The sequence below is a fragment of the Lasioglossum baleicum genome, chromosome 12 (assembly GCF_051020765.1).
Source record: "Lasioglossum baleicum chromosome 12, iyLasBale1, whole genome shotgun sequence".
NCBI classification, from domain to species: Eukaryota; Metazoa; Arthropoda; class Insecta; order Hymenoptera; family Halictidae; genus Lasioglossum; species Lasioglossum baleicum.
Window position 1 is genome coordinate 2,512,274 of NC_134940.1, and position 12,888 is coordinate 2,525,161.

Consider the following 12,888-nt stretch of genomic DNA (forward strand, 5'->3'; position numbering starts at 1 on the left):
CGTTACGTAAGTTATAGTTTGTGAATTCCAGACGCGTATCGAACGAAATCCGACTCACAGTGAAACGAGTCAGCCATTGATCGAACTATGGAAAAAATAATCATTCGATTTTCTAGCAAGATCCGGTACCTCGGAAATGTCCAACAACAAATATCATGCCAAGGATGTATTCTATTACACGGGAGATGCTCGGAGAAGATTCATTTATAATTCATGAAAGCTTTAACGCCGCAGGTTCCTGGTACATACATACTTTGAATTATAAACTGCAATTTCCCCCCGTCTGACTTATTTGGGTCACTGCATAACTTTCCGAGAAATACGAACCCCTCGGCGAAACCGACCCATACACATGGGAATAAAAAGGTTAACCGCTCGCGATATTTCTTAACAACCGGATATTCGATAAATGTACCTTAAAGTGGAGAGTGTTTCGTCGTAATTGATATCCGCGGGGCTCACCGCCGCGATCATTGCCGTTTTCGAGTTTCCGCCCAGGTTTTCTCGCAGCAGCCACGTTAGGACCGAGTCTCTGTACGGAATGAAGTCGGACTTTTTCTTTTTCTTGGTCGCCTAAAAAGATAATACGTACACGCGTTTCAATCACGTGCGCTATTTCGCTCGAATAAAATACACGATTCAATTTCTAGTGGGAAAATATGTATAAGTAGAAAACACATCTCGCTACTCTGTGTTGCTCGAATCTTTCAAGATTTACTTTCCTTAAGGGAACTTTGTCTTTTTTTTTACCATTGTAACAATGTAACGATGTAACACCAAGGTACAAATGATTATTTCTAAAACTGTGGGATGGGTCATAGTTAAACATAAACGGACGGCTGTAGAGCTATGAACTTACCGCCTGATGTTCCGTAGTAAAACAGCAGCGAAATGGGCAGAAGACACGAATTACGTTAATGCTAAGCTTAGCCAAGGTAAAGTCAAAAGGTTAAAGTTGTGCGATTTCGTGCCAGGTAATCTAGTATCCGACGTGAACGTCCACGAAACGGTGCAATGGTTTTACAAAGTGTATATCTCTCATTAACTTTCACGAGTTGTATTCTTACGGAATTATTCTATACTTTCTCAGAGTAGACCACGGGGCGACGTTATAAAGAACAACTCACTATTTCAGCCAGGGCACTGATCACCTTCCCGAGGGTGGTCAAACTTTTGTTGATGTTAGCACCTTCTTTGAGACGGGTACCCTTTGCGCCGGTGGAGTCCGCCCTCTCGGAACCTGCCAGATCTACCAGGGAGATTTTGCTGACTTTCTCCGTGACCAATCCCGTTGCCGAGTCCTGTTTCTGTTGCGTGAAGAAAATAGTGAATACGGCGTGGGATCTGCTCGACGTCTCGTTCATGTTGGTAGCTGCTACGGTTCTGAAATCGATACAAGAAACGATATCAAACGTCCGATCAAACGTCTCGGCCGCGCTACAATGTAAATACACGCGCAAGCATATATATGAGATCTTTCTACTTCTACATAGAAATAGAACATTTACAAAGTTGCGTGTACCTTGCTTTATTACCCTCGTCTATGAGGTCGTGGATGTCTTCGTACGACATCACGGCCAATTTAGACAGATCCTCGACGTACGGACCAAGAAGAGGATGCTCTCGTACACGAAGATTCCCTTTGTTCTTGGGATTCAACAGATCCCGCACCCTCTCGCAATAGATCTCCATGTAACTCACTTCCACCGAGTACTTCAAGCATTCGTTCGAGTTGCGACTGATTTTTTTAAAAAGGTCCTTGCAAATCTGTGGGATAATGCCTTCCTGACCGTCCTCTTGCTTGCCCATCATGGTGTACGATTTGCCGGCACCAGTCTGCCCGTACGCGAATATGCAAACATTGTAGCCTGCCGGAAACAATGAAAAAACTCGTAAAAGATCGTCAAACGTAAACAAGGACAGCGCGTGTAAACACGGACAGATTATATCTACTACTCGTGTTACATACATAGATCCATTACTGACTTTGTTGTATTTTATATTTAATTATAAATTACTTAAAATATATTGTTTAATTAAGAAAAACCAACTAAATGTTGTAAAAAGTTAATAAATAAATATAGAAAAATAGGCGATTTGGAATTTTGTCCAGCTAAAAAGGCCATCCGTCACACTGTGCGGCGCGACGTGACAAGAATACCACATAGTTTCAAGTTTCGACCCCCATTCCTGTTTTAGAGGTATGCGGCGAACAGTGTGCCGATTCCTGGACACTGGACGTAAATTCCGTGGGATGCTTGGGTCCGAATGTTGTTATGTATTTGGGTGACGCGTAGCGCTCGTCTCCGCCCTCCGGTTCCGGTTCCGATTCAATCCCGAGATTTAAAACAACCAGACTGTGTCTAAAATAGTCTAAATCCACTGTATATCGACAACAGACGACACCTACCTTCGAAAGCGTGCTCGAGCATCTCCTCGCCAATGTCTTTGTAGACCATGATCTGGGAGGAGTAGTTGACATCGTTCGGCTACAACAGAAACGATACAAATTGAAAGAACTGGAAAATTTCATTTTCCGAAGCAATTCAAGATGAAAATTTCTGATACCGCTGCAGTTTTATCAAGAATCAGATATGTACTATGTTGCAGCGCAGCGTTAACGATCTGTTCGCTTAATTTTAGTAGCTTAAACACGGTCAGAAGACGGTTACAGAAAAAAGGATAAATTATGGAGCATGAAGTTGATAACTGTCGACGATAAACATATAAACTACTCTCGCTTTAACGGCAACTGCCATTGAACCTTGACCTTAACCAAGCTGGTTAGTAGATGCTGTTAGTACTTATTGTTAGTACGTAATATGTACGAGCTTTTATCCACAAGTTTCATCTTTAACATGATTTTAACTTGTAGCACTAATGCACGACGTACGCTACTTTTCGTTGAAGATTAAAGTTAATATTACGACAGAGAAGTTCCTGGGTTTGAAAACGAATGGGGTCGATCAACACCAACACCGAGTACTTACGTCCATGGAAAAGTACGAATAGTCGTAATTGAAACTTTTCACTGCATCTTTGCTGCCCGATGGTGCCTTGGGGTTCAATATCGCTGGAACACGCAAACGAAAGAATAGGATTAATTACATATACATAATCGGTGTGCTCGCTCTCTCATTCTGGTTATTCCTTTATTCGGAAACGAGCTCGACCAACTTCTATCCTCGACAATTACTTCGACGAATGAACATTGCCGATACCCCCTTGTAGTAAATATGTACATACTTTTCTATGTTTTATCCGATTCAACGTTTACTCCTACGATCTACGATGTAAAAAAAAACGTCTGTGCTACCGCGGCAACATTCGCAATTGTTCTGTAACGTGTTCTACGTTTCTTTTTATTAGACAAAGGGAGGCAAGAAAAAATATTTTTAATTAACGCGATATTGTTGCTTTATGAAAGAACGGTGACTCGCTGGCCGGCCCGGCGCGTCTAACATTTTTAATTACACGCGGACAAAAGAGCAGAGAAAGAGGAGTGAATACGAGAGATAGAAGATGGAACACCCGGCGCGCGGTATTCGGGTGAACTGAATCCCTGTGAAGAGCGACGGAGAAATGGTAGTAGGATTCATTATACTTACAAGTAGTGTTGCCGGACATTTCGATGATGCATTGTGCCTCACGGTAGATCTCCCGATTGTTGAAGGGTCGTACCCTCACCGCCACCTTTACCGACGACATTTTCCTACTGTTTTTAACTCAACGTCGGGTCACGACGGCGGCGGTGCTGGCGATAGACTTTTTCCTCGTTTCTCTGCAAGAATAAAGAGTGGTGTCGTTAGCGGTGTCGGCAACGCGGAAGCGAAAACGCTGCGATAGGAACGCGCAACGTTCTCCCATTCAACGTGGCCCGCATTCGCGGATTAATTAAAACAATGCCCCCCGCCCGCGAAAATTTCGTTCCATCACCGATACACAGGATATACACGGAGCAACAACTAAAGACTGCGTAACAGTTTCAACGGAACGGAATATCTTGCGCTGCGCGCGTTCCTAATAGATGTTCATCATGTAATTCGATTTTCATTGTACTTTCCCCGATATGTACATGACAATAAAGCCGTCGATTAAAAATCACCGAGCCTCGGTCGAATTTTTATTCGAGTACATATTTCCGATAAGATCGCCCACGCAGCAGACTTAATAAAAACGCCATCTCATGATCTTCGATAGAACATTTTCCAGCATACCTGAACCCTCCGGAAATTCTGGACTTTGTTCGGATGGATCATCAGATTTTGATCCGTGATAAATCGCTCCGGGCGGAATTCTTATCTCACAGCGCGGAAAATGTTTAAACTCGATTTATTATTATGTAGTTGAGAACGAAGCGTTTATAGAAGTTTAATATTTAATATAGGAGAGTGTTCCTTATACGCTGGAGTTCGTTCGACAGTTCTGCAGTGTATAGTGTATAGTGTATTGAGATATGTATTTCATTTGATTCTAATCGAATCACAGTAAGTTTCGAGTCGCGGCGGCGCGGCGCGTCGTCGACTACCCAGGCAATGAGAATAACTGGTGCATGAAGGGCGTCAAGGATCGATATCCCCGACAAAAGGTTCGCAGATTGGGGGATGATTAATGATTACCCGTCTACATGTACTCCCGGGACAGTCGTTAAACGAGCCAATAAACACCGAACGAATTGACGCGCGATCAAAGGGTGCACGGGAGTCGCCGATTAATGTTTTGCGCTCACCTGAACAGAACGTATGAACAATGATCTTGATTCACGGTGGTCGCGCGCAGTTGCCTCGCTCGTATTTCCATTCGCCAATTTTATCCTCTATCGTGATTAAACTGAACGAGAGAAAACACCTAATAGTCCTTAGAAACGGTCCGATGAACGTCATTCGAGAAGACAATGCGTATTTATCATCTACGTGCACGGTAGTAAGATAAGGTATTAAGAGAAAATGAAATATGCCGCTTTTCTCATAAGGAAATGTAAATTCCGGAAAGAATCATCTGCTCTCTTCAAACGTCCGTACAGCGCCATTCAAGGTAGTGGCAAAAAGCTCAAACTGTTAGATTACGATAAGGTAGAAAATGACACTAAAATTATAACAAAAAAAATCTAGGTGAAGTTGGGTTCTAATTCGCCAGCAGAGTGTTAATCTTTGATACCTACTTGATAATTGATGAAATCCCAAGAAAAACATCCTGTAAACAAGAGCCAAGTTCCTATGGCCGCAAAAAGTTGTGAGATCAAACAAAATACGGCCAAGTTAGTTAGTTTAGAAATACCTCTTGCAATACCGAAAAAAGCGTTTGTAAAAATTAGTTTACAAGAACGCTATCTAATTTTTAATGAATTACATGGAGGGCTAAATTATTCAAACTTGGCCGCTACCTAACACCTTTTACGGCCATTGGTTTAAAAAGTAACGGCCAAGTTTAAATAATTTAGCACTCCATGTAATTCATTAAAAATTAAATAGCCGTCTTTTAAACTAATTTTTACAAACGCTTTTTTCAGTATTGCAAGAGGTATTTCTAAACTAACGAAATTGGCCGTATTTTGTTTGATCTCGCAACTTTTTACGGCCGTAGGAACTTGGCTCCTGTTTACAGGATGTTTTTGTTGGGTTTCATTTGCAGTCTCGAAGCAGAAACGAAAACCGTATCCTGATTCTATTCTTTCTGAACTTGACAGCACGCTATAAATAACGCGAGAAAAATCAATTTCTATATTTGATCTCGCGACTAATCCAAGTACTCGATGAAGCGTGCGAACGCTCCGAGAACGTCAAGGAAATATTTATATTGTAAAGAAACAGGTAAGCGCTATTACCTGCTGGCTTCCGTTTGTCTGAAAGTATTTTTATTATAGATACTCTCGATACTTGTGGTGGATGTTTAAAATATCTTAATTAGATGCGTTACGTTTCCTACGGATGCAGAATTGCATTGTAAAGTTGCTTTGATTAGGCTACCGATTACAGACTAATCCAGACCAGTGGATTAATTAGTAACGCGAGTCATTGTCCCGTAGATAATAACGTTCTTGTCAGTTTGCGTAATGAGAATCGGATGAATGCGATCATGGCAATACCGGTTTCAAGAAACTTTACATTGAATTCTTGATATAAGTAGGTTCGAACAATTATGCTCATCTGAGAAACTGAAATGCACACATGAAAAAATAGTACATACTTTAAATATTCCAAAAAAATAATCAACTATTTACAATCTGTCCCAATGACTACGCCAGGTTAACAATTGTCGGTAAGAATACGAATACAAATCGCTTCCGAGTAACAAAAAACACGACACAGTTCGTGTCGTACTTGTTGCCTGACCAATGGTTGATTTATACTACTGAAACGAGGTCTGTAGGAGTACATGCATATTTTATGTATAATATGTATGTACGCATTTCCTTTTTTCTTATACACTGAATTTGCAATAAAAGATGTTTCTGTTCTGTATCCGAAGGTCTAGAAGTAATGTTTAATTGTACGGTAACGAGCATCGCGTAGTTTGTCGTGCTTCTTCTTGTCCTATTATTCCGCAGCATTTAGTTACGTTTCCATGAATTGTCAGATGTTTTTACTCTTTCGCGTTTCATTAACGAGTTAGAGAAGCTAACGAATCTAAATTAGTAACGAAATAATAACGAATATAAATATGTACTGACAACGAACCGAAGACTGCCTCTGGACGCTAAAGAGCCAAGAACCATGGGCCCGTTTAGGAACTGCGCAAAAAGAAATAATAAAGCCGATAGAAGAGGACAAGAGGAAGCCATGTTAATACGGAACAGCTTGATCCATTTCTAAAAACTTTCCCCTTTATAATTGACTCGATTCAACGGAGGAGTTAGCCCTTTGAAATGCGCATAATGGAGGAACTCTTTTTTGCAACCCGACTCTCTAAGCTCTTGATCTATAATATGTACATACTTCTATTTATGTATTCGACATTGTACACGTTACAACACTCTATACATATGTGTAGTGTCGATCGAAACGTTTAAATGGTTTCCTTTTCGTTTTTTATTTCGATTGCCGTTTCGTTTATGCGACCAGCACAAATTATTGTGGAGAATGGAAAAGTTTTGGCAATTAATAAGAGATTCGTATGCCTGCACAGAGTCTTAAACGAGAAATACATAAAACGATAATCCTTTGAAATAGACAAAACCTTCTTAAACCTGTCTCTCCGATAAAAATCCTTCTGTAATTATCTCATGCGAAAAGTAAATGGAAGTGACATTTAAGTCGAAGAAATAACCCGAGACAAGCAGTGACGCAACGCTGTTCAAGGCATGTATGTATGTACATATCAACCTACGTCAACGGCGGCTTGCGAGAAAAAATTATTCACCCCCGACTATGGAGAATCCGCGCGACAATGTAACGTATAATTCTCGGTACAATAGTCGTCGGACATAATGCGAACGTAATTTAATGAAAAAGGCGACACACTTCCTTGGTACGAGAATAAAGATACCATTGCTATCGCGCAATCGATAATCTCGATTCAAAGTTGCAAAAACTGCAATGCAAACGGTCGACGTCTGACCACGCGCTGACACAAATCATTTCAAGAGTCTGACCGAGCGCTGAGCAAATCCACTTCGCGATACGAACAGCGATTCGAATCGCTCCAATGCCGCCGAGAGACGTATCGACTTCGCTTACGCCTCGCCGAAATCGTTTTTAATCGGGTCCCAACGCGAACGAAGCTTTCACAAAATAACGAAAACTGAACTCGAGCATATTGCAAAATACTTAATGTAGGAATTCTGCCAGCTATAATTTAAAAATCAACTACTCGAAACAAATTCGTTATCCTCCAACGAGCGAGTACTTTGTAAAGTCAATTTCAAGGGGTAATTATTCCTTGATAAGGAAACGGTTTTATTACCGAATACACATACTTACAGATTGTTTTTTATGGGCATTCTTAAGCTCTCGAAGCATCGGATATCGCGTTACGGTCGATAAAGTCCTCCCGGATGGACGGTTCATCAAATATTTGATGAATTGGTTTTTAGAAAAAACTTATTATCCGTTGCATATCTCTTGTACTACGATTCGTGGTCGAACAGGCGGATATCGAGTCGCGTTATAGAGGATTCTCGCTGAAATATCGACAATGTCTAGCGAATATGGGCAAATGCACAAACTATGCAAAACCATATAACGCTTTAAATACATAATTCCTGTAGAGCGGTATTACAGCGTTCTATGTACTATAAATACATAATACTAGGAAGTAGCCAACGGTGGAAAATCTCCTCGCAAAGATCGACGTTACGTTACGATCGTACAGTTTGTAATATGTAACATGAAAATGCAATAGAATAGATGTAGACCTAGACTAAAACGCTTCACGACTTTGCAAAGTTCCAGAAGATCCGAGATTTTTCAGTTGGGCGAGGTTATCGCGAGGTCAATTGTCCAGACTGTGAACCTCGCCTTCGGACACCTAGATCATGACATGTCCGACACTTCATTTCTCTTTTCCTTGGACGAATAAAGAAAATACAACCTGAGAAAGCGTTTCTGCATGTTCGTGGGGAGCGAATATAGCAATTTCACGAAAACATTCAACCACTGCGCGTGTTACGTTCCCGAAATGGACATAAAAACATCAGCAGCCTGCAATCGATAACGACGCGGTAAGAGGAGCAGGAGGAGGAGGAGGAGGAGGAGGAGGAGGAGGAGGGAGTAGAGGGAGAGGAGTAGAGAGGAGAGTAGAGGAGAGGCGAGGCGAGAGAGAGAAAGAGAGAGGGACTTCGACTTTCGCGGTAACCTCGGTCAACGATATTCCAATTTCCGCGATTAGTCGTCACTCGAACCATCTATAATTCGGTCATCCGCAATCGATTGGAATACGATTGACGTGGCAACGTGTTCTCAAATCCAATCCGATTAGCGTGTGCCTCGATTTTCCTTGCACGGTACACAAGTCTTCAGGATCGATGTCCCGGCGAGATCGACACGCTCGACGAGCGAACGGGTCGTACCGTCCAATCGAAACGATACGGCGAGTTATGTCGGGTCTCCTTTTATCAAAATAAACAGGGAGCGTAGAAACGTGTGCCGATTTTCCGTCGACCGTTTCTCGAATACGTGGACAGTAAAGTAAGTAGGGAAGTTAGACAGTAGTAGCCGAAGTTTTGGGCTCGGACGAGCTCCCGCAGCCTGTCTCATTAGGATAAGGGTGGAAAGAGTAGGTGGGATTCCGAAGTCCGTTCGACTTGTTTCGACCTGGCCCGAAACACAAGGGCTATCCGAAATACAAGTAGGGTTGTCCGACACATTGTACGACCCATCAGATCCGTATGGTCAGCGATGCGCGGACAAAATGTCGTCGACTGGCTCGATGCTAAAGCATCGTACATCGTGGTATGTACATACAAAAACTCGAGGGACGGTGTACGCCGGGAGGTCTCGACGTAACGTTGCTCGATGCAAAAGCGAAAACACCACTGTGTGATCGATACGAACGTTGAGTTCGAGAACACCGCGCGCGCGAGCGAGAGAGAGAGAGAGAGAGAGAGAGAGAGAGAGAGAGAGAGAGAGAGAGAGAGACGGGCGTAGGTAACGATTGTACGTGGGTTTTTCGACGATCGATCCGCGCGCACCGCACCGTCGCGTCGTCGTCGTCGTCGAGAACATTTCGACGATTTGATTTTACCTGTGGGCTGATCCGATCTCGGCGGGTCTCTGGCGAATTTGTTGCTGGTTCGCTGTCGAGGCGGGAGATGGGAAGAACGGTTACAGTTGTAAATGGCGGACGCGACACTCGGTGGTGCAACTCCTCGGGATAAAAAGCACACGCGCGACTGTCACTATGTCGGCGCACTGGCAATTCTTTGATGGTCCTCGACAATCTTATGGGACACATACACGGACATTATAACGCATTTGTATCGGCACACGTATCGCTCACGATCGAGCGTGTACGCCCGCGCACTTTCATACAGACACGCATACGCACCGCACGCACTTGTGCTACTAAGCCACCCTGTCCCGATGAACGAGTCACTGCGGCACCTCCGTTCGGCGGTCGGCGATCGGCGGTCGGCGGTCGGCCGTCGAATAACGAACAGAAGAGAACAGAGGCGCTGCGTGCGCTAACCCACTCACACCCCCCGCCTGTGGCGTCGACCATTAGCCGATAGCTGTGCCAACGCGCATGCGCTATCTGCCGGTCACCTGGTAATTAGGGGAGGGTTGCCTATATCGTGCTGATCTCCTAAATCGAACCTTATCAATTCCTTTATAATTCATTAATATTTATTCATCCACCGACAAAAATACACCGAGGGAACGAACGATGGAAAGTATAAATAACAGCTTCTCGAGGTACGGCGCGGTGGACTCTCGTCTAAGGGTACGAGCACAGTGGATCCGTTTTCGTCCGATTTGGCCGACGCGACGTCCGACGCATCTGTCTCTTTTTTCGAACGTGCAAAAAAGAGACACAACGTCGGACGTCCGCCGAATTCGACGAAAACGGATCCACTGTGCTCGCACCCCTAACGCGATCAAAAAACTCTATGTGAACAGTTTCGTGAAAAAATGGTGCAAGTCGATATATGTAGGTACACGCATACATATTTCTCTGTTTGATTCGACACCGCATCTCAAGGGTTTCAGTCGTTCGATGACGAACGGATCGATACAATTTTGTCCGATTGCGATATTCGTTTGAATAGTTGAATACGATCCGCGAATTCGACAAGTCGTGAACATCCGCAACTAGCGAAGCCAGCTCTATTTGGAGCGACGTGCCCGGTTAGAGGACGGTTGCCTGCCTAAATCATCGAAACTGCCCGAGAACCTCTATTTATTCAGCGAATTTGCCCGACGTTTACAACGCAGAATGTGTAACCCGGTTTCTCCGTTGCAACGATACTGTTTCACGCAGCTGGTTGTCGCGAATGGCTTCAGGGTTCGGATTTCTGGTTTCCGTTGGCTGGGCAAATGGGAGGACACGCGGGGTGACGTAAAATCGCAGTGACGCTCTCGCCGCCGCGATTTGTAAACTGATAATAACCCTCTGCCCACGGAACCGTGAGCCGGGGATTAATGAATTCGCCTCCTCGATCGTGCCTGCTGCTAAAATAACTCGTGATCGCGCGGAGAGAAAGCCCGTGTCAAATCGATTTCACGTGCCGATCGATCGAACACCCGTAATCGTTTTATGGGACTCGTTAAACCCGACTTGCTCCTCCAACTTGCTTCAGCCATTAAACGGTCGTCGATTGCGAAACCAGTGTGGCCGGTTGATCAAATAAACCCGGCGGAGGACTTAATCGTTGATCAACACTACTGCCCTTCCGGCGGCGGACACACCGGTGCGCGGCGCGGCTATTCTCGTACCAGAATTTCATTCCTACTTTTTGTAAACCGATGCTCGCACATGTGGTAAAGGGGCTTCTGGCACGATCAGGTACAAACTCACGACGTTAGCGAACCGTGGCGTAAATTTTTCGAAATCCAGGTCTCTCTACTTGGAAATCAATGAACGAGCCAACTGATGTATCGTTGAGCAATCACATTTCTATATGTATATGTATTCGAAAAGAAGAAATTACTCGGAGTCCGCAACTCGTGGGTCATGGGTCGTGGGTGGGCGTCTCTTTCACCTGGCGCGTCACTGACCGCTCTCCTAATAGCGTGACTCGTGCGCGCTACCGTCGACCAATTTAATTGTTGGCCATTTAAGAACGATGCCTTTGCGATTTGCAATTTCGAAAAATCCAGAACTCCGAGTAACAAGACTGTTTCTTCTTCTCGAATGGTCCAATCGTTGATCTGTGCTACTGGGTTTACAGCGGCACAGTCATAGTACATATGTATAAACAGGAAAGTTAATTTTCTATTCTTTGAAAGTTGTTGCCAATGTGAAACGATAAAATGTGGATCGTACCGATATCGAGGAACGTCGAATAAACAATATTGGCCATTTTCTCGGAGACATCCTCGCTGTCTTCGCGGGGATGTTTTATTCGTTCGGTTCATCGTGTTGCCGTAAAATGTATCGGAGTAGTCCCGGTCGTAAGCGTAAAACGTTGCAGGACGTGAACAGAATTTTCTTTTTTCTCTCTTCCGTTGCGAATGCATATTTTTTCGATACATGTTGCGTGTCACTTATGTTCTCACGCGTCGCGGCGGACCGATTCGATCGATTATTATCAGGGGGAAGACGACCGCGACCCTCCGTAAATCTAACCAGTGGAGCAAATAAAACTTCGAAATTACTCCGACAGCTGTAAAATGTTTAATCCCCATCGTGTTGTTCGCTACTTAAATCGCGAGGGATGGGCCAATATATTGTATTTCGTGCAAGATATAATCAAATTCTTTAAGACTGTAAGCCCGATGAGTATGATAGGGGACGCAATGGCAAAAAAATTAAAAATGGTTCGTCGTTTCACTCTCCGTATATGCAGTAATGAATTTTCTTCTATAATACATATATGTATATATAAATTAAAAGTATTTATAAGAATAAAATGTTGTACACATTTTTGCGAATTCCAATAAATTAGTATTTGAAGGCCGAGTATTTATACGGTAGTTTGTATGCTCGACAAAATGGATCGTTGCGATTGACCGAACAAACAACACACCCGCCACGTGGTAAAACGTATTTACACTGCACCTGTTCGATACGATCAAATATGGTCACTTTGTCCGAGTAAGTGGAAGGTTTCTGTCCGAGGATTTACTATACAACGTTTGGCCCCTAAAGATGATGCAAATATAGGGGTTCGAGAGAAGAACAAAGGTCGCGCGCACCCACCCTTCGTTAGTCACGCTTAATACATACCTGTATTTATGCAACAGATTGTTGAAACACCGCCGATACCACCCGTAAATATTAGCCTAACCC

General features: G+C 43.6%; 1 protein-coding gene across 12 annotated transcripts in view; it reads right to left on the reverse strand.

Annotated features, from left to right (window-relative positions):
- Unc-104 (kinesin family member unc-104) overlaps positions 1–12,888 on the reverse strand; it is a 37,132-nt gene that overhangs the window by 18,250 nt on the left and 5,994 nt on the right. For 4 of the 12 annotated variants that reach the window (XM_076435834.1, XM_076435829.1, XM_076435832.1 and 1 more), the window contains exons 1-7: positions 9,682–10,317; positions 3,609–3,781; positions 2,991–3,073; positions 2,411–2,489; positions 1,523–1,868; positions 1,128–1,383; positions 416–573 (exon numbers count right to left, since the gene is read on the reverse strand). In XM_076435834.1, the coding sequence (XP_076291949.1) occupies positions 416–573; positions 1,128–1,383; positions 1,523–1,868; positions 2,411–2,489; positions 2,991–3,073; positions 3,609–3,708 (1,022 nt within the window). In that variant the 5' untranslated portion in view covers positions 3,709–3,781; positions 9,682–10,317. Of the gene's footprint in view, positions 1–415; positions 574–1,127; positions 1,384–1,522; positions 1,869–2,410; positions 2,490–2,990; positions 3,074–3,608; positions 3,782–9,681; positions 10,322–12,888 lie in introns of those variants that run through there. The other 8 variants (XM_076435836.1, XM_076435835.1, XM_076435833.1 and 5 more) reach the window with 7 other exon arrangements.